This window comes from Anolis sagrei, chromosome 5 (assembly GCF_037176765.1).
Source record: "Anolis sagrei isolate rAnoSag1 chromosome 5, rAnoSag1.mat, whole genome shotgun sequence".
NCBI classification, from domain to species: Eukaryota; Metazoa; Chordata; class Lepidosauria; order Squamata; family Dactyloidae; genus Anolis; species Anolis sagrei.
Genome location: NC_090025.1, coordinates 189,115,211 through 189,138,065, shown reverse-complemented (window position 1 = coordinate 189,138,065; position 22,855 = coordinate 189,115,211). Strand labels below are relative to the sequence as shown.

General features: G+C 43.9%; 1 protein-coding gene across 7 annotated transcripts in view; it reads left to right on the top strand.

Annotated features, from left to right (window-relative positions):
- Nucleotides 1–22,855, top strand: part of GATA3 (GATA binding protein 3) — a 100,505-nt gene that overhangs the window by 39,126 nt on the left and 38,524 nt on the right. For 5 of the 7 annotated variants that reach the window (XM_067469315.1, XM_067469316.1, XM_067469318.1 and 2 more), the window contains exon 3: nt 5,137–5,679. In XM_067469315.1, coding sequence (XP_067325416.1) covers nt 5,137–5,679 — 543 coding nt within the window. The remainder of the gene's footprint in view (nt 1–5,136; nt 5,680–22,855) is intronic. The other 2 variants (XM_067469319.1, XM_067469317.1) reach the window with 1 other exon arrangement.

Sequence of the window (22,855 nt, the reverse complement as noted above, 5' to 3'; positions counted from 1 at the left end):
TCTTTCTCCCTTTCTTTCCTTCTCTTTCTCTCCTTCTTTATCTCTCTCTCCTTTCTTCCCTTCTCTTTCTTTCCTTCTTTCTCCCCACCGTCCTCCTCTTCTCTCTCTTCTTTCCCAGCTCCTTTTCTCCTATTCTTTCCACCTCTTTCTCTCCTCCTTTTCCTCTCCTTATCTCTCTCTCCTTTCCTTCTCTTCCTCTCCATTCTCTTCTTCTTTCTCTCCTCCTTTCTCCTCTTCTCTCCTTTTCTCCCTTTATTTCCATCTTTCTCCTCCTTTCTCTCTCTCCTTTCTTCTTTTCTCTTTCTCTTCTTTTCTCTCCTCCTTCCTTCTCTTCTCTCTCGTCTTTCCCAGCCCCCTTTGTCCTATTCTTTCCGCCTCTTTCTCTCCTGCTTTATCTTTCCCTCCTTTCCTTCCTTCTCTTTCTCTCTGTTCTTCTCTCCTTCTTCCTTCTCTCCTTCTCCTCCTCTTCGTCCGCTTAAGAGGCTGAGGGGGGGGGGGGGGAAAGGAAAGGGCCTGAGGCTGTAAGGAATGGTGGGAGTTGGAGTCCAAAACACCTGGAGGGCTCAAGTTTGCCCATTCCTCGTGTAGATGCACCCTTGGAGACAGAAGTCGCTACAGAGAAATAATAGCAGCTGGGAAAAACCTATTCTTTGGAGAGGGAGAGAAGTTTTCTTGGGAAGTTAAAAGCCGGGAGTTCCTGCCCGAGTTGGAGGCATTGAGCAAGAGCGCAGCCTTCATCCCCAGCCCGTCCTCGCCTTGCCCGGCTGCTATTCTGCTATTCGAGGCCTTGCGACACAGGGCAAGAGATGGGTCACCCGCCCCCTCCAAGCTGGACGCAATCCCTTTCATCTCCCGACAATTGGGCTTGGCTCCCACTTCCGGTCACAAAAGGGGTTTCACACCAGAGGAATTAACCAGGAGATGGCTAGATAGATAGATAGATAGATAGATGAACAAATGGATAGATATTTGTGTGTGTGTGTGTAGAGATTTAACCAGGGCTGATTATCTATCTATCCTTCCCTCCTTCCTTTTGTCCATCTATCTTTCGATCTTTCTATCCTTCTATCTATCCTTCTATCTATCCTTCTATCTATCCTTCTATCCATCCATCCATCCATCCATCCATCCATCCATCCATCCATCTATCTATCTATCTATCTATCTATCTATCTATCTATCCTTCTTATTCCTCTATCTATCTATCTATCTATCTATCTATCTACCCATCCATCCATCCATCCATCCATCCATCTATCTTTTGATCTATCTATCTATCTATCTATCTATCTATCCATCCATCCATCCATCCATCCATCCATCCATCCATCCATCTATCTATCTATCTATCTATCTATCCTTCTATCCCTCTATCTGTCTATCTATCTATCTATCTATCCATCCATCCTTCCTTCCTTCTATCCAATCCATATATCCATTTAGCTTTCGATCCTTCTGTTCTTCTATCCATCCTTCCATCCTTCCATCCTTCCATCCTTCCATCCTTCCTTCCTTCCATCCTTCCATCCTTCCTTCCTTCCATCCTTCCTTCCATCCATCCATCCATCCATCTATCTATCTATCTATCTATCCTTCTAGCCTTCTATGTATTTATGTCTATCTATCTATTTATCTACAGTCATGATATATAACTATTTGAATTTGTGGGGCACCTGCAATTAGGATGTTTTTTGGGGAAGGGGAATGGGATTCAGAATTGGGAATACTGCTCTTTTTTGGGACTACAACTCCCAGTTTCCCTCAGACAAATGAGGGCAGGGGCCACTGACCAAGCTGGCTGAAAGAGCCAAGTAATTACAGGGTTTTACTAAGCTCTGAGCCCCCTTGACACAGCTGAATAAAATCCCACATTTCCTGCTTTGAACTGGAATATATGGCAGTGTGGACTCAGATAATCCAGTTCAAAGCAGATATTGTGGGATTTTCTCCCTTGATGTTCTGGGTTATATGGCTGTGCGGAAGGGCCCTGAGTTTGAGTCACTTTTATCATTCTCAGTTTTTAAAAAGTTGGGTGGATCTACTGAAAACAGGTATTTGAAAGAAAGGACAACAACTCCCAGCATCCCACCAGCATCCACTTCTAGTCCAGAGTCTTGAAAAAAATCTGTCATTTTTACATAGATATGAAAATCACTTTGTCCCCATACAATGATAGCAGTTTCTTGGGGCATTTAAAAGTTAGAGAACTCAAGTCCCCTTAAATCTACACATGTTATTATATGTTAATATGGGATCGCACTGATATAAGTGTAAAAGAGACCTCAGATGAAAGGAAAGCCTCTCTGAAGCAGACAGAGTCTGTAGTCCCCTCCTTTGGGAAAGTTAGGTTGCCAACTGATCAGAAAGAATAGTGATCTGGAGTGCTCTTCTGCCTTCAACCAGATTGGTTGAGATTGGCAAATGGAGTTTGCTTCCTTACAAACTGGGCAATATGTCCCAAGAATGCCTTCTTGTAAAGATCTTACAGAATACACTGCTGTTAAAAAAGCACAGCTACCTGATCTAGCTGAAAAGTTGGCACGACTACTAAAAGGGAGGTGTTCATTCCGGTCCTAACTTCCAAATGTTTACGATTTTGCTTCAAACCTATGGTACAAAGAAGCCTTAAAACATCCAAGAATATATGAGGATCATATCCTCAAGTAAATGTATTCTTAAAGAGGTGTAGGAAAAGCTTATTTCAGCAGCAGTTATGTCTAAGTGAGGTTGCAATTCTGAGCGAAATCGGACCCATTAAACTTGAATGGATTATGTGCTGTTGAAGGCTTTCATAGCCAGAATCACTGGGTTTTTGTGCGTTTTCCCTGGACCTTCAACAGATATATAAACCTCCCTTGTCTAGTTCCCAATATACCTTGCAACCTCTGCCTGCCATAGATGTGGGTGAAACACCAGGAGAGAATGCTTCTGGAACATAGACATACAGCTCAGAAAACTCACAGCAACCCACTGAATGGGTTATGTTTCTGTGTCAAACATAACAGGACCAAAGGTTTAAATTCCAAGCAAAGTTCTAAGCATATCTAGTGTGAAGGAAGTCCCATTGAAGTAGATTAGTCTGAAATATCAAATATTCGAAGTGTGCTTTGAAATGGGTTGTTGTAGGTTTTTTTGGGCTATGTGGCCATGTTCTAGAGGCATTCTCTCCTGACGTTTCACCTGCATCTATGGCAAGCATCCTCAGAGGTAGTGAGGTCTGTTGGAACTAGGAAAATGTGCTTTGAAATGTTTGGTTTGCCGCAGGAATATATTCCATCGGAATATTCCAGGGAAATTGAAATAATGTCTTTCCCCATTGAAGTTTAGGTGAGGTTTAAGTAGGGCTTATGGCCAGGTATTTACATGAGACCCCGAACCTTAAAACATATAAATATGACTTAATTTTCTTTTATTCCAGTAAGACACACTTCCGACGTAAGAAATATGAGACTTGAGTGTTGGCAGGGACTTAGACATGTTTCTATTTTTGCATGCCTTCAAATCCTTTCTGACTTACGGTGACCTTACTATAGGGTTTTCTGAGACAGAGAATGTTTCCTGGCTGAGTGAGGATTCAAACCTTGTTCTTGAGGCATAGTCCAGCACTCAGACCATGATACTTTACAACAGTGTTTCTCAATTTTCCTAATGCTGCAACCCCTTAATGGTTGGTGACCCCCAACCATAAAGTAATTTTCCTTGCTACTTCACAACTGTAATTTTGCTACTGTTATGAATCGTCATGTAAATATCTGATATGCAGGATGTATTTTCATTCACTGGACCAAATTTGGCACAAATACCCAATATGCCCAACTTTGAATACTGGTAGGGTTGGGGACGGATTGATTTTGTCATTTGGGAGTTGTAGTTGCTGGGATTTATGGGTCACCTACAATCAAAGAGCATTCTGAACCCCAGCAATGATAGAATTGAACCAAACTTGGCACACAGAACTCCCATGACCAACAGAAAATACTGGAAGTGTTTGGTGGGCATTGACCTTGAGTTTTGGAGTTGTAGTTCACCTACATCCAAAGAGCACTTTGGACTCAAACAATGATGGATCTGGATCAAACTTGGTGCAAATACTCAATATGCCCAAATGTGAACACTGGTGGAGGTTGGGGAAAATAGATCTTAACTTTTGGGAGTTGTAGTTGCTGGGATTTATAGTTCACCTACAATCAAAGAACATTCTGAACCCCACCAACGATAGAATTGGGCCAAACTTCCCACACAGAACCCTAATGACCAACAGAAAATATTATGAAACACTGCTTTACAATAATACCCATCCTGTTTATCTGAATTTAATTTGTGCAAAATAGCAACCGATGATCAATCCATCTGACTTCTGTATGCAATGATAGTTTGAAAAAAAGTCAGTTTCATTTTTGAATACCTCGCTGATCTAAGCATATTTATCAAAAAAGCAAATCATTTTTCTGTGGGCGACTTTAACCGAGTCAGTATATTAAAAACAAACGGGAGTAGATAACCTTCAAACTGAAATCCAAAAAAACCTTCAAAGCAAAGCAAAACAAAACAAAATGTAGCATATTTACTACTGATATATGTCTGCCCCAAGTATAGTAGTTGCAATAATAATATTAGCAATATTGATAATATCAATGGTGGCAGTGGCTCATGGAGGCAAGGAACCCAGCATTTGGATGCTCCAAAATAGGCATGGGCAAACTTGGACTTCAACTCCCACAACTCTTAACAGTCTCAGGCCCTTTCCTTTCCCCCTTCAGCCGCTGAGGTTGTCCATTAGATCCCTGCCTGAAGTCTGTTCCTCTCTTGATCTTCCATTGGAGAAGGAGAAGTCAGCTGGCAAATGAAATCCCCTTTGGGTAGCCCCTGATCTTGAGTCTTCCAAAGGATGAGAGAATGGGGTTGTCTGTTAGATCCCTGCCTGAGGACTGTTCATCTCTTGATCTTCCCACTTGAGAAGGAGAAGCCCTCTGTCAAATGAAATCCCCTTTGGGTAGCCCCTGATCTTGAGTCTTCCAAAGGATGAGAGAATGGGTTTGTCCCTTAGATCCCCACCTGAATTCTGTTAATCTCTTGATCTTCTCATTGGGAAGAGAGGAGACAACTAATGTGGACCTTCTTCACCTTCTGTCCTAGCAGGTGGCCAGGTGTGCCGCCCGCCCTTGCTGCACAGTTCCCTCCCTTGGCTGGATGGGAGCAAAGCCCTGGGAAGCCACCACCACGGCACCTCCCCATGGAACCTGAGCCCCTTCTCCAAGACCCCCATCCACCACGGCTCGCCTGGACCCCTCTCCGTCTACCCTCCGGCTTCCTCCTCCTCTTTGTCGGCAGGCCACTCCAGCCCACACCTCTTCACCTTCCCGCCGACCCCTCCCAAAGATGTCTCCCCGGATCCCTCCATCTCCACTCCGGGTTCCACGGGATCCAGTCGGCAAGAGGAGAAGGAGTGCATAAAGTACCAGGTGTCTTTGGCCGACACCATGAAGCTGGAGTCTTCTCATTCCCGGAGCAGCATGGCTTCGCTAGGAGCCGCCTCTTCCTCAGCTCATCACCCCATCACCACCTACCCATCCTACGTCCCTGAATATGGCTCTGGACTTTTCCCTCCTAGCAGCCTCCTAGGAGGATCGCCGACCGGCTTCGGGTGCAAATCCAGACCTAAAGCACGTTCCAGCACAGGTAGGGGTCCTTAATGGATTCTTCGTTATTTTCCTTTGGAAATGAGTTAACTCTAGGATGTGAGCAAAAGAGGTCTGGAGGGGGATAATTTGGTTGAGCGACTGGGTTTTGAGTAGAAATCCAGGCCAAAAGCATGCTTGGCCCAGCTAGGGTGCTCTACGGATTATTAGAAAAAGCAAAGAGAAAGGCATGTTTTCTTTTCCAACAGGGATCAAACTCAATAATACAAAGGCCACCAAGAAATCAAAGAGAGGGCACAGAATCTTTCCGCTCAAAATACAGGGACAATGTGTTCCACAGTGCCGATTTTATTCTAGCTCTGCCATTTAGAAAGAACTGAACAAGCTTAGAGGGGCTCCACTTGGTCTCCCACACTGACATGGTACAGCCCCAGGGGCTTAGCCTGAACAATATTAGAGTATCCAGTGATCCCAGGCTATTTACTAGAGCTTCACAGTCCCTTCCCAGTCCTTTCCATTTATACTTGCTGATTTTCAAAGAGAGGAACTGGAGGAAATGATGTGTGCTTTGCAGCAACGTTCTCCCAGTGAAGAGAACAAGAGATGTTTTGCAAAGATCCAGGAAATGGAAAGAGGTGGAAGATTGTGAATAATTTGGGGGTACCTGCACAAGATTTACACTTTCTACTCACTGTGGAGAAGAAGACTTGGGCCCCTTCCACACAGCTGAATAAAATCCTACATTATCTGCTTTGAACTGGAATATATGGCAGTGTGGACTCAGATAACCCAGTTCAAAGCAGATATTGAGGAATCTTCTGCCTTGATATTTTGTGTTATATAGCTGTGTGGAAGGGCCCTCTGTTTTTTCACAAGTGCTCATATAATAAGGAAACTTGGGGATCCCCACCCACACATCTCAATACTCAATGTTGGTTTTCATGTCCTCTTGGTGTTACCTTCTTGTATTTATTACATTAGTTGCTTTGCGTGTGTTTGTGTGAGCACATAGGAAGTGGTTGATAATTTTTGCTCATTAAATTACCTTCTTGTAGAATTTAACTCCCTTAATTTCAGCTGAATTCTCAGTTTAAGTGCATAACTTCCAACTTTCCATATATGCCAGAGAGAATCCCAATTAACCCTCTGCTGTTTCACTTTTTCAGTTGCTTTTGAAGTGTCCCAGCTTCTTTCTCATCTTCCCATTTATCCCCTTTGCTCACAATTTACTTCAATTAGGTAAAGGTAAAAGTTTCTCCTGACATTAAGTCTAGTCATGTCCAATTCAAGGAGGTGGTGCTCATCTCCATTTCTAAGCCGAAGAGCCAGCGTTGTCCATAGGTGCCTCCAAGGTTATGTGGCCAGCATGACTGCATGGAATACTGTTACCTTTTTTGTGAAAGCGGTACCTATTGATCTACTCACATTTGCATGTTTTCAAATTGTTAGGTTGGCAAAAGCTGGGACTAACAGTGGGAGCTCACCCCGCTCCACAGATTCAAACCTCCAACCTTTTGGACAGCAAGTTTAGCGGCTCAGGAGTTTAACCTGCTGTGTTACCGTGGGCTCCAATTAATATAAGCTAAATCCAAAGTCAAAAAGTAGCTTTCAATTTGTAAGTTGGTTGTGGGAGAAGGGCAAAAGGAGCAGAATCTTCTCCTTCCTAAAAGGTTCAGGCCAAAGCAAACTGTTGCAGCCTCTTCTTACTTGCCTATTTTTCCTCATTTACAACTTTTGCCTTTTCGACCATATTCTGATGTCATGTGGCCACCCGTGTCCCAGTTTTCACTTGTGAAATGAAATGTCGAAGGGTTCATCCGTGTGCTTAGAAACCTTGTTCAAACTGACTGACAGCTCTGATGGATGACGCAGGTTGTCCTACAAGTTTACAAAGTCTCGTAACTTGATTCTGAACATGTTTGCTCGGGAGGAAGGCAGAAAAGCAGGCCTTGTGGGTTGGAGATGATTTTTTTTTTTTTTACTTTTGAGAAATGGTTTTTACAGGGTGGCACAGCTGTGACCTCGAACATGGCTGCGATTTCATGGGAGCTTAACTCTCAAGTGGGCATTGGCTTAAGCCACCATTGCAAAGCTACGTATGGGGAGGAACGTGAAATTAATTGGGAGTTTGGTCTGTGTAAAGGCACCGGACAAAGGTTTCGCGTTTCTCCTTTTTATTACTGCCTATCCAAATTTGCTCTCTTAGGCACACACACACACACACACATGGCCCTGCTTTGCTCTCAGAAAGTTTTGGAAAAGGTGGTCCTCATTAGCCGTGTTTTCCATATCCTATAGGTCACTCCCTTCCTTTCCAATTTTATTTTGCCTCTTGGGAGATGGGAGCAGAGAGTTGAATCAAATTTAACTTTAAACATCACCTCCAGGCCCCTCTTGCCCCACACATTCAACAAGCAGGGCAACCTTGAAGTTCACAAGGCGGGGTGGAGAGGAAAGGGGTATCAAATTCCATATAGACAAATCTGCGGCATGAATTCACCACACCCTGATGTGGTAAATTCATCTCGCGGAGTGGGGAAAAGTTCGAATTCCAAGAAATGAGAAGTATAGCTTCTATAGTTCCGGGTGTAGAAGCCTGGACCTTAACATTACCAACTCGTGATGTCGCTCCTTTATAAATATGTGATATAGCCCCATCACACACCATCACATCTGCCTCCTCTGTTTCATAGATGGCAACAGCCAAGCCCGTAGCCAGGATTTTGTTTCGGGGGGGGGGGGGGGGGTGTGAATTTTTTTCGGGAGGGGGTTCCGGGGGGGGGGGGGGCTGAGTTTCGGGGGGGGGGGGGGCTGAGTCTGAGTGAAAGAGGGTCTACCTTAGCAAACTTTTTGTATCATTACCCCAATACCCCCATGCATATGGGATATATTGAGTATGGTGATCAGATCATGATATGAATAAACATAACAGTTTAAATAATGCACCAGTAAGGCCTTTTCGCAAACCACCATGAGAATTTCGGGGGGGGGGGGCTGAAGCCCCCCGAGCCCTCCCCCCCCCCCCCCCCCGGCTACATGCCTGGCAACAGCCTCTAACATTTGACACATGAAAACTGGGATCGATGTGGTCAAACAACATCAGAGTGTGGTCAAAAAATAGGTTATTAAATAAATAAATAAAAACTTTGTTTACATCCCGCCACCATCTCCTAAAAGGGAATCAGGGCGGCTGACAAAAGTACTAGTAGTGCAACAAATACACAAAATACAATAAAATACATATACATGATCATATAAAGCAGTGGTTCTCAGCCTGCATAATGCCGCAACCCCGTAATACAGTTCCTCATGTTGTGGTGACCCCCAACCATAACATTATTTTCGTTGTTACTTCATAACAGTAATTTTGCTACTGTTATGAATTGTAATGTAAATATATGGTATACAAGATGTATTTTCATTATCTGGAGCAAATTTGGCACAAATAGCCGATAAGCCCAAATTTGAATACTGGTGGGGTTGGTGGGGGATTGATTTTGTCATTTGGGAATTGTAATTGCTGGGATTTATAGTTCACCTACTATTAAAGAGCATACTGAAATCCATCAACTAAGGAGCCCCCGGTGGCGTAGTGGGTTAAAGCACTGAGCTGCTGAGCTTGTTGATCGAAAGGTCACAGGTTCGATTCCAGGGAGTGGCGTGAGCTTCCGCTGTCAGCCCTAGCTTCTGCCAACCTAGCAGTTTGAAAACATGCAAATGTGAGTAGATCAATAGGTACCGCTCCGGCGGGAAGGTAACAGCGCTCCATGCAGTCATGCCGACCACATGACATTGGAGGTGTCTACGGACAACGCTGACTCTTTGGCTTAGAAATGGAGATGAGCACCACACCCCAGAGTCAGACATGACTGGACTTAATGTCAGGGGACTACCTTTACCTTTTTAAGGAATTGAACCAACCTTGGTACTCAGGACTCCCATGACCAACAGAAAATGCTGGAAGGGTTTGGTGGGCACTGATTTTGAGTTCTGGAGTTGTAGTTCACCTACCTCCAGAGAGCAGTGTGGACTCAAATAATGATGGATCTGGACCAAACTTGGCACAAATACTCAATATGCCCAAATGTGAACACTGGTGGAGTTTGGGGAAAATAAACCTTGACATTTGGGAGTTGTAATTGCTGGGATTTATAGTTCACCTACAATCAAAGAGCATTCTGAACCCCACCAATGATCGAATTGGGCCAAGCTTCCCACACAGAACCCTCATGACCAACAGAAAATACTGTGTTTTCTGATGGTCTTTGGCGGCCCCTCTGACCCCCTTGTGACCCCCCCTGCAGCCCTGACTCCCACTGATATAAAGGTAACAATGAAAATTAACATAAACAAATTTACACGAAACCTCATAAAAACCCTCCTAATATGAAATATTCAGGAGCTTGGACAGATTGGAGCTTGGACAGATTGCAGCAGCTTACTATTTATTTATTTATTTAGAGCTTTTATAACCCGGTCTTCTCGACCTCCGAAGAGGGACTCAGGCCGGCTAACAGCAGAAAATTCAACACAAATATAGTAAACATAATAGCATCATAATACATTAATACGAAATACATTAAAATACAGATCATACAATATCATACAATTACAAAAGCCAGGTCGTCAGAATAAAATCACAAATTCATCACCATCCGCCGGTGTGGTCAGCTGTTATTGACTCGATCATCATTCTGCAAATGCTATATTCCAAAGCCAAGATTTTACCAGCTTTCTGAAAGTCAGGACGGAAAAGGCAGATCTAATCTCCAACAGGAGAGAATTCCAGAGCCGAGGGGCCACCACCAAGAAGGCCCTGTTAGCCGACCTGAGTCCCTCTTCGGAGGTCGAGAAGACTATTGGGAAGGGCAAAATTCTCTCCTTTCTTCATTCCCTGCCACTGAATTAACTGGGTATAAATTACTTTGCAATTGAAGTCAGCTCAGGACACAGGAGGAACGCAGGGTGAGGAGCTGGGACATTTTAAAAGCAGCTTGAAAAATGGGATGGCAGAGGATTAAAAGGGACCATCCCTGCCAAATAGAGGTATTTGGATGGTACAGGACACACACATAGTAGGAAGCCTCAGTCGACAGCGTGCAACAAATATTCACTTGAAGAGATAGGAATGTTTCAATCACATACACACATCATTGCTCAGTCACTCTCTGTGCAGGGTTGCCACCTCTTTAACTCAGTTCCATGGCGCTGTCTTTAGCCATGGCTTGAGCCACAAATGCTTGCAGGGAATAATGCTTCTGTCCCAACAAAACCTCTCTGGCCTGTTTCTGCAGAACCATTTAAAGGTACAAGAGCAGGTCAAGCCCCTTTATTTCCCAGTCAGCTGGCAATCTGAAAGGATAATTCCCTTGTACAAAAGTAGAGCAGATTCCTCAGGTGTTTGCTGTCTGTAGTACATCCCGGGATTTATTTAGGGATTCAAAAACAGCAGCTTTAACTTGAATTGACCTGACAGGTTGAACTTTAACCTTGACTCTTCCATACCCTTTTTGCCATCTTATAGTTCTTTCCCCAGCGGATTATCTATTATAAACAGGGCAACAAAACCACAACATACATTTAGTTTTCTCTCCTTGTTTTTGGTGTTTGTTAAGCTCGGAAACGCTATCTTTTATTCCAGTGACTTGAATTTTTCTGGAGAGCCAATTCAATGGGTGTATGTGTGTGTGTGTGTGCGCATCTGTGCGGTGTCGTGGGGGACCACAAAAACCTAATGTGTTCTGGAAATGTTATTTACTGGTACTTTCCTGTGCAAAGAAAAGAGCAATGGATAGAACCAGCGCCACTTCCCTTAGTCAATAGTGTCTTTGTACTTCCTGCAATTATTTTCCCAGGTTCGAGCAATCTCCTTATTTTAAATTAAGTTGGAGACTTTGGGTTGGATGGCAAGGCGGAGAACTAGTTTTGGCTTCCTGAAATGGACCTATCTTCCAAATATTTTACGATCCGCATGCTATTTGGTGAGAAGCGATTTCGCTACCGGAAGTATTCATTCCAAAAGCCACTTTCACATACTTGTGTTTGGGACTTCACCTTTCTAAATGCAGTTGATTCCAGTTTAGAATCATTTGCATTTATAGCCAATCCAAAAACTCTCTGTTTCGACATCAGCCCCAATAAATGAAGGAGAGACTTCCTCCTTCCTTCATATGTTTTGAGGGAGAGGTGAAATGCTTTGTGTCTGTGTCGAAAATGGCTGGGAAATGTGCAGTCTTTCAGATGATGTGAGATCATAACTTGCCCAATCCCCTGCCAATGGCTATTCTGGCTAAGGCTGCTGGGATTTGTAGTATAACAACATCGGGAGAGGGGCGTATTTTCCTGCCCTGATGTAGTAAGTTCCACATCCAAGCTCTGATGCACCAGAGGAATGAATGCTGTATGAAATGCTGGAGAGTCATAGAATAATAGAATATAGATCAGGCATGGGCAAACTTTGGCCCTCTAGGAGTTTTGGACTCCAACTCCCACAATTCCTAACAGCCTCAGGCCCTTTCCTTTTCTCCCTCAGCTGCTTAAGGAATGGGCCTGAGGCTGTTAGGAATGGTGGGAATTGGAGTCCAAAACTCCTGAAGGGGCCCAAGTTTGCCCATGTCTGATATTGATGGATCCAGCCCTTTTTAATATAAAGTAGCTCCTGATTTCTGTGATTAGTATTATTGATTTCAATGGGCATAATAAGCTGTTACCAATGTTTTAGTCCTCTGGTGCACCTGTGCTTTTCACAGACTCTTCTTCTACAGCAGTGTTTCTCAACCTTCCTAATGCCGCGACCCCTTAATACAGCTCCTCATGTTGTGGTGACCCCCAAATCATAAAATTATTTTTGTTGGTATGTCACAACTCTAATTTTGCAATTGTTATGAATCGTAATGTAAATATCTGAAATGCAGGATGTATTTTCACTCACTGAAGTGGAGGGGGGGGGGGATTGATTTTGTCATTTGGCAGTTGTAGTTGCTGGGATTTATAGTTCACATACAATCAAAGAGCATTCTGAACTCCACCAATGATAGAATTGAACCATGATAGAATTGACCAACAGAAAATACTGGAAGCATTTGGTGGGCATTGACCTTGAGTTTTGGAGTTGTAGTTCACCTACATCCAGAGAGCACTGCAGACTCAAACAATGATAGATCTGGGCCAAACTTGGCAGGAATCCTGAATATGCCCAAATGTGAACACTGGTGGAATTTGGGAAAATAGACCTTGATATTTGGGAGTTGTAATTGCTGGGGTTTATAGTTCACCCACAATCAGAGAGCATTGTGAACCCTACCAAGGATAGAATTGGGCCAAACTTTCCACACAACCCCCCTGACCAGCAGAAAATACTATGGGTTGTTGTAGGTTTTTTCGGGCTATATGGCCATGTTCTAGAGGCATTTTCTCCTGACGTTTCACCTGCATCTATGGCAAGCATCCTCAGAGGTAGTGAGTTGGATGCTTTGAGGATGCTTGCCATAGATGCAGGCGAAACATCAGGAGAAAATGCCTCTAGAACATGGTCATATAGCCCGAAAAAACCTACAACAACCCAGTGATTCCGGGCATTTTCTCCTGACATTTCGCCTGCATCTATGGCAAGCATCCTCAGAGGTAGTGAGTTGGATGCTCTGAGGATGCTTGCCATAGATGCAGGCGAAACGTCAGGAGAAAATGCCTCTAGAACATGGTCATATAGCCCGAAAAAACCTACAACAACCCAGTGATTCCGGCCATGAAAGCCTTCGACAATACGGAAAATACTATGTTTTCTGATGGTCTTTGGGAACCCTTCTGACACCCACTTATGACCCCCCCCCCCCATGCATCCCAACCCCTAGGTTGAGAAACGTTGCTCTACAGTATTAGAAGCTCACTCCATGCAGTGCAACATTTCAACATCTCAAATAGTTACTCAAAGCACAAGAGTTGGTCACTTGGCCATTGGAAATATTCTGGTGGTAGCTTCTATGTTCCATTTTTAATAAATCATAATGTCCATCTTTAGGATCTGTCAGTTTGCTAATTTGAAAGGGATCTAAATTGGTAAAAGATACATATATATCTGCACACACTCTTTTTGTTTCTCTCCCTTATTGAGGCTGCTACAAGTGGAGTTATCCAGCATGAGTCAGATCAGTTTTCAGGGTTTTTCCAGGGTGACATTTACCCTGACTGTCTGATCAGGGACTGTCTCTATTTAGCTGATACGTTTTAGCTAATCCAATTATTTTCAGACTGCTGCACGCGACAGTTACATTGTTTATCCAGCGCCAGGAACTTTAATAGAGTCCGGATGCGGTTAACAGTGACAAAAAAAAAAAAGTAAACGTAGAACGGCCTCTTTCTGTACAGGCAAGCAGACGGGTTGAGAAAGACAGAGCGAGAATGGGGAGGAAAAGGAGAGACACAGAGAGAGTGGGAGGAGGTGCAGAAGACGCACAAGAGAGTGAAAACATAGGCCTGCTGCAAGCCGGTTTTAGGTTGGCGCTGCTACTGCCTCCTTCTTTTTCGGTCACAACCCCCTTTCCTTTAATGTCAGGCAGGAAAGAGAGGAACGTGGTGTTGCAAGCAGGCTTGACATAGGCTGAAGGATAAAGCTATAAGCAAAACAGGGCTTAGCTCCACTGCAAGGCTGGGCAAGACAGAGCTAGCCCAAGAGAGGTTGACCCTGGACCTACTGAAGTGCTTCTCAACCTTCCTAATGCCACGACCCCTTAATACGCTTCCTCATGTTATGGTGACCCCCAACCATACAATTAGTTTCGTTGCTACTTCATAACTCATTTTGCTGCTGTTATGAATAGTAACAGATTGGGGGAGGGTATTGATTTTGTCCTGGGGGAGTTGTAATTGCGGGATTTATAGTTCACCTACAATCAAAGAGCATTCTGAACTCCACCAGTGATGGAACTGAATCAAACTTGGCACACAGAGCTCCTACATACTACATTCAGAGAGAACTGTAGACTCAAACAATGATGGATCTGGACCAAACTTGGCACGAATTCTAAGTATACCCAAATGTAAACACTAGTAGAGTTTGAGGGAAATAGACCTTGACATTTGGGAGTTGTAGTTGCTGGGATTTATAGTTCACCTACAATCAAAGAGCATTCTGAACTCCACCAACGATGGAACTTAATCAAACTTGGCACACAGAATTCCCATGACCAACAGAAAATACTGGAAGGGTTTGGTATGCACTGACCTTGAGTTTTGGGAGTTGTAGTTTACCTACATTCAGAGAGAACTGTAGACTCAAACAATGATGGATCTGGGCCAAACTTGGCACGAATTCTAAGTATACCCGAATGTAAACACTAGTAGAGTTTGGGGGAAATAGACCTTGACATTTGGTAGTTGTAGTTGCTGGGATTTATAGTTCAACTACAATCAAAGAGCATTCTGAACTCCACCAACGATGGAACTGAATCAAACTTGGCACACAGAATTCCCATGATCAACAGAAAATACTGGAAGGGTTTGATGGGCACTGACCTTGAGTTTTGGGAGTTGTAGTTTACCTACATTCAGAGAGAACTGTAGACTCAAACAATGATGGATCTGGACCAAACTTGGCACAAATTCTAAGTATACCCAAATGTAAACACTAGTAGAGTTTGGGGAAAATAGACCTTGACATTTGGGAGTTGTAGTTGCTGGGATTTATAGTTCACCTACAATCAAAGAGCATTCGAACCCTACCAAGGATTGAATTGGGCCAAACTTCCCACACAGAACCTCCATGACCAACAGAAAATACTGTGTTTTCTGGTGGTCTTTGGTGACCCCTCTAACACCCCCTCGCGACCCCTCCAGGGGTCCCGATCCCCAGGTTGAGAAACATTGCCCTACTGTGAGATATTATTCGCAGTCTTGTAAAGCAAAAGGAGACCGGGATGGGTCATACTGTGAGTCTAAGGCTGGGTCTGGATGACCTACCATGAAGCTAAGTGAGATTTTTTTGTTTGTTTTGTCGTGTCGGGAGCGACTTGAGAAACTGCAAGTCGCTTCTGGCATGAGAGAATTGGCCGTCTGCAAGGCCGTTGCCCAGGGGACACCCGGATGATTTGATGTTTTTATCATCCTTGTGGGAGGCTTCTCTCATGTCCCCGCATGAGGAGCTGGAGCTGATAGAGGGAGCTCATCCGCTTCTCCCCGGATTTGAACCTGCGACCTGTCGGTCTTCAGTCCTGCCGGCACAGGGGTTTAACCCATTGCGCCACCGGGGGCTCCAGATAAGTGAGATAGTATTTGCCTTCCCATAAGTCAGTTGTTCCCAATCTTTGGTCCTCCACGTGTTTCGTATTTCTGCTCCCACAATTCCTAGCACCTGGTAAGCTGGCTGGGATTTCTCAGAGTTGAAGTCCAAAACACCTGGAGGACCAAAGCTTGGGAACAGCTGCCATAAGGCAAAGGAGATAGGGCACATCCTACTGTGAGACTAACACCAGGTTTGGACCTAGTATGAAGCCTGGTGAGATAGCACTCATCCTACCACAAGACAGAAGGAGACCAGGTTTGGTTCTATCATGAGGATATGAAAGGGCAAGCCCAATCCTGCTGTGGAGATGGGCCTTACTGAGAAGCTCAGTGAAATATCACTAGCCCAACTACAAGTCAAAATGCGACAGGGGAGGTCCTAATGTAAGGCTAAGGGCAGGACTAGGTTTACTGTGAGGCTCCATGATCTAGCATTAGTTCTACCGTAAGGCAAAAGGAGACTAGGCTCAGTTCTGTTATGAGAAAGAAGGTCCAGCCCAGGCATGGACAAATTTTGGCCCTCCTGGTGTCTTGGACTTCAACTCACACAATTCCTAACAACCGGTAGGCTGTTAAGAATTGTGGGTGTTGAAGTCCAAACACCTGGAGGGCTGAAGTTTGCTCATGCCTGGCCCAGCCCTACTCTGAGGATGAGACCACAGGTCTAGTCCTCCTATGGAGTTAAAAGAGCTATCATTAGCCCTACTACAAGACAAAGTGAAATCAGGCACGGTCCTACCATTAAGCTAAGAGCCTTACTGTCAGAGTCAGAACATTCATGACCCTACAGTGAAGCTAAGCAAGACAGCACTAGTCCTACTGTGTCAAAAGCAGAGAGGGATGAGATGGGGCCAGCCTCATTTGTGGATTCATTGATACCACTGCAAATGCTGTAGATGTTGTAGAGTGAGGAGCAATGGGTGACATCTCAGAGGGTAGTGTGGTCCCCTAAGATAGTTGCCTTCCTTCAGGAGTGGAGGAAGATGCCATCCCCTTGCCAGGGTGGAACAAGACAAACTTGGTGCTCTAGTTAGTTTTTCCATGTAGTCTATGTGTTTGTAGAGAGCGACTTTAGCCTTCACCTCAGACAGTGAAATGTCTTGGGTTAGCTTCCATAAGCAGGTAGGGTGGGTGGTTATACATTGCCAAAAAAGAAGAACTGTACAACACTTAACAGCATCCACAAAAGCGAACAAAGAAGGGCATCATTTTTTGATAAAATGTACATATCCAACATTTTGTAAATAAACAAGTGAAATATCATTATGTGGGAAGATTTCTCCAAAACGTCTAGTTAGCCACTGCTGTCATTTCATCCAATGCCACTGATGTAGGACCATACCCACTCTAGCAGAACTGTGAGACATTAAAATTGTACCTCTTAGACCAGGCATGGACAAACTAGGCTGTTAGGAATTGTGGGAGATGAAGTCCAAAACATCTGGAGGGCCAAATTTTGCCTATACCTGTCTTAGACCCTTTTTATAGAGTGGTCATTGGTGGTGGGACCATCTAGACTGCCCAAGGATGTCGGGGGATGGTATTAGGTCTAGAGCAGTAGTTCTCAAGCTTTGTGTCCCCAGATGTTTTGGCCTTCAACTCCCAGAAATCCTAACAGCTGTTAAACTGGCTGGGATTTCTGGGAGTTGTAGGCCAAAACACCTGGGGACCCACAGATTGAGGACCACTGGTCTAAAGGTTATCGTGCAGATCAAGTATCTCACAACCTCTGAGGATGCTTGCCACAGATGCAGGCAAAACATCAGGAGAGAATGCCTCTAGAACATGACCATACAGCCCGAAAAACCTACAAAAACCCAGTGATTCCAGCGAGGAAAGCCTTTGACAATAGGTCGAGTATTCTTTATCGGAAATGCTTCAGACCAGAAGTGTTTTGGATTTTGCAATACCAGTATTTGCATATACAACCATAATGACATTTCTAGAAGATGGGGCTCAAGTCTAAACATGAAAGTCATTGACATTTCGCATGCTCTTTACACACACAGCTTTAAGAATGTTGTGCATGAAACAAAGTGAGTGTACGTGGAAACTTCAGAAAGCAAAGGCTGGAGTATTTTGGATTTCAGACTTCTTGAGTGAGGGATGTGGAAGTAGATCTCATGGTGATTTATTCTTAGGAGTTGGTGCTCTCATGTTTCCAGGAGAGCCTTCTTTGGACAAATATCTTCCTTTTGTTCTCTGCTCAGAGCTCCTGATACTCGAAATTTCTTCCATTGCCTTGTGGGGGGGAAAGCAGACTAGCAAGGCTGGTCCTTCTTCTCCTGCAAAGCTTCAACACCTTATCTAACTTAGCATTTTCAGATAAGTTAGACTGGAGGGGCTTTATATCAGTCTGGCTGGAGCAACCCCCAAGCCAAAAAGCAGACTTCAAAATACCTGATCTTGTGCTTGAAGGTCTTATGGTCAGAAACTAAACCCAGGGCAGACATTTTAACCTTTCACAGCGGGGTGGGGGTTGCAAACAAAAGCAGGGAAACCACCAGACAGTGGTGTCTTTGGGAAGGAGACATGGCTATCGGAGAAAGCCCAGAGGGCCAGAGGTTTTTTGTTCCTGCTCTAGCTTTTGTTCCTTGCTCACCTTTCTTTCTTTTGGGGACCAAACTTGGATATAGATATAGTCAACTCCTTTCCCATCTTTTTTCTCCTACATGGGGCACAAAGCAGTTAATAAATGCATGGGCCTGCAATGGAAACACTTTTTGCAATATTGTAGTGGTTTTTAATATATTTGTGGGTGCAGGGTGCTCAAAACACAGTAAGCCAGTTGTACCACACCCAGGTCTTTCACAAATTTCATTACTGATTTCAAAACTAATTTTATTCCGTCACATAGGGGTAGAATTCAAAGACATCTGAGGCAGCCGAGGAAGTAGACTCAGTCTACGAAAGTTTGTGCTTAGCAACTTCATTCTCTCAGTTTGATTCTAAGATGCTATAGGGTCCCTTTTATACTCTGTTGTGATTGTGTATTCTTGGGGTTGGACTGGATCCAACCCCAAGAACTGCAGTGTCTTTCAACTCTAGAGTTGCAGTGTCTTTCAGCTCTAGGATTCAATGATACCGGGTCACATATTATCACATAAAAGCATCAAAGGAGATTTTGAAACATCTCTCTGTGATGGAGCAAATCTGAGCTCATTTTCATGTGGTTAAGAGCCAGATTTTGAAGAGCTGTGGGGGTGCAATGGGTTAAAACCTTGTGCCAGCTGAACTGCTGACCTGAAGGTCAGAGGTTCAAATTTGCAAGATGGGGTGAGCTCCCATCTGTCAGCCCCAGCTTCCCATGCAGGGACATAGAATCATAGAATCATAGGATCAAAGAGTTGGAAGAGACCTCATGGGCCATCCAGTCCAACTCCCTGCCAAGAAGCAGGAATATTGCATTCAAATCACCCCTGACAGATGGCCATCCAGCCTCTGTTTAAAAGCTTCCAAAGAAGGAGCCTCCACCACACTCCGGGGCAGAGAGTTCCACCGCTGAACGGCTCTCACAGTCAGGAAGTTCTTCCTCATGAGAGAAGCCTCCCACATCCAGGTGTTCCCTGGGCAATGTCTCTGCAGACGGCCTATTCTCTCACACCAGAAGCGACTTGCAGTTTCTCAAGTTGCTTCCGACATGATAAAAAGTATACGTTTTAAAACCGATTTGCAGATATCAGCACACAAACATAAGTGAAATGATACATACTTGTGTGCACATGTCTGTGTACATGTTCATGCCTATGTACATATGTCTTGTTTAATTGTGGGTGTGCGAATGAGGATCTTAGAGCTTGAATAGGTTTATAGTGGGAGATACGGACCTTCAAGCAAGCTGTAGAGTACAACCTCAACATCCACAGAATCCGTACCCAGGTTCATTTCCTCATGTCTGCCCAAATATGTCCCTTCTAGGCATTTTCTATACCTTCAGCACAACTCTATAGTATTCTTGGGCAGCAGTTCTTCATTTCAATAGGGCTGGCTATTGATATTTTCATGTGTCCATATAAAGCCTGTGAATGTAGCTCCTGCAGATAGAGGGGTTGTACTGTATGCTAATGGGTTGGTTGTTCAATAGGCCTTGATAATATAAGACCTTAATACCAGCTCTGGCAACGGCGCAACAAGCATTTCCGATGCTCAGTTGTTTCAGAACCTCTGTAACAAAATGCTTTCCCTATTCAATGATAAAAAAAATTAGACTGCAGAAAATTAACCCTTGAATGTCGATAGTTGGAACTAAGAAAATGAATGCCTTTGTTAATGCCACAAAGGCTGAAAAGGTAATATGTTGCATTAATAGTTCATAATAGAGATGTGTTAGGCTCATCTATGCAGTGATGTTTACTATTTCGGAGTATGTGTATGAAAGTTGGGCAATGACAAAAGCTGATAGGAGGCACATCGATGTGTTTGAAATGTAGTGCTGGATACTATGGTTTGCTTAGAAAAAACAAAGGTTCACAAGCAAAATCCAAAACTTTCCCTGTAATCCAAAATGGCTAAATTGAAACAGTTATCCTATTTATTTACTTATTTACAGTATTTATACCCTGCCCTTCTCAACCCTGAAGTGGACTCAGAGTGGTCTTAGACAGGCAACAGTTCGATGCCGTATATACAACATATACATATACATTAAAACATGAATTTAAAATTGTATATAGATTAAAACACATTATTAAAATCATGCAATCCAAGATCAAAAAGCCATTCCAATTGTCATTGCACATTTTCCATCAACACTTATTGCACAAGGCTTGGTTCCAAAGCCATGTTTTTACATGCTTTCTGAAGGTCAGGAAGGAGGGGGCTGACCTGATTTTGCTAGGGAAGGAGTTTCATAGCCGAGGGGCCACCACTGAGAAGGCTCTGTCTCTTGGCCCCATGTTGCTCTTGCAAAAGAGGCGGGACTGAGAGCAGAGCATCCCCAGATGATCTTAATCTCTGAGTTGGTTCATAGAGGGAGATACATTTGGACAAGAATGCTGGGCCAGAACCGTTTAGGGCATTATAGACTAAAACCAGCACTTTGAATTGTGCTTGGTAGCTGACAGGCAGCCAGTGGAACTGACCCAAGAGGGGAGTTGTATGCTCCCTGTATGCTTCTCCGGTTAGAAATCTGTCTACTACCCATTGGACCACTTGGAGCTTCTGAACAGTCTTTAAAGACAACTCTACATAGAGCCCATTGCAGTAGTCCATTCGGGATGTAACAAGAGTAGACCACCATGGCCAACTCTAACTTCCCAAGGTATGGGCACACAAGATTTAGTTGTGCAAATGCTCCATTGACCATCGCTGAAACCTGAGGTTCCAGGCTCTGCGATGAGTCCAGGAGGACTCCCAAGCTGTGAACCTGTGTCTTCAGGGGAAGTGTAACCCCGTTTAACACAAATTTCAATTTCAATTCTATGGACCTACCATGGCATGATTCATTGGACATGATAATACTCTAAAGCTGAAGGCAGTAGAAAAAAGAGATTGTTGGCCTTTTTAAGGAGTCCATGGTGCCATCAGACTCTTCAGTATCTCTTTTTATAAAGTTGCCTTCTCTGGCATTTATTATGCACTCTCTAGTAATGATAAGATTACCTGAAAAACGCCCGACTGAAGAAGGCTTTGAGTGCTGTTTAGATGGTCCATGCTGTAGGAAGGGTAAAAACAATTACTTTGCCATGACACCTGCCTCACAGGAGTGCCTTCGGGTCTCCATAAGTTGACTTGAAAAGGCATGTAACAACAAGTATTACATATGACTAATTTTCTCCCCCACTTTCGATCATAAGAACCCACGATCAACAAAGTGACATGTTCATTCTATTGGAGGGAATGATTTATGGGCACATAATAAGTACTTTAAAAATATTTTGGATTTAACATGCTCCTTGTGTGTTAATTGCAGCATAATTGAATAAACCAAATAACTAGTTAAATTTGACTTGTTGTTTCAAAGTTGTGACTAGACTAGACTTGGAAGATTTGGGGTGTTACAGTGTGTGTGTTTATGTGTGTCTGGACCCTCAAGTCATCTGTTAACACAGCATTGGCATGACCTTAACAGCCTATGACTGTTAGGAATTGTGGGAGTTGAAGTCCAAAGTTTGTCCATGCCTGGTCATAGAATGATAGAATCATTGAGTTGGAGAAGACCTCGTGGGCAAGCCAGTCCAACCCCCTGCCAAGAAGCAGGAAAATAGCATTCAAAGCACCCCCGACAGATGGCCATCCAGCCTCTGTTTAAAAGCCTCCAAAGAAGGAGCCTCCACCACAGACATTAAGCAGGTAACACAACTTGGAGGCCACACAACAAGTTTTTGTGCAATTAAACAAACCTTATGAGTTAAATTATTTCCATTCTCAAGGAGTTCCCTGCAAACCCTTTGTAAATAAAGACAGTGGGTACAAAAAGAGCCAGGGCTTTCCCATATTTTTTTCCCCCTGAATGCCTTTGGAGAAAGCAGTCTTTCGGTTTGAGGAGAAGGATAAAAAAATCCTCCTCTGAATTTTTCAAAACAGATTAGGTCTAGATCTTCCCTGTCTCGTTCTCTGAAAACGTTCCAAACAAAGCCATTGCCAGACATAACATTGTTTAGTTGAGGAGAGCTGGGCCGAGCAGGAGCCGCGAGCCAAGCCGGAGGTGAAAGGACCGGGATGGAAAAAACCGAACATGGCCAGAGCCAAATTTTCTGGAAAGGATCAGCGGAGGTTCCTTGGACCGTTTTCGTGGCTCTTTGAGGTTCTCCTCTCTCTTTGCTGTGACTCCTTAGAGTCGAGTGGGATGAGAGGAAATGGTGAATGGCAAAAAACACAAACCCAACAAAGCTGCATTTCAGACAGACCTAGAGAAGATTGTGGGCTTTGCATAACGGTTTCATCATTGTCAGGTCTTTTAAAATAACCCACAGGGACATCAAAGAGGTCCCACCGCAGTT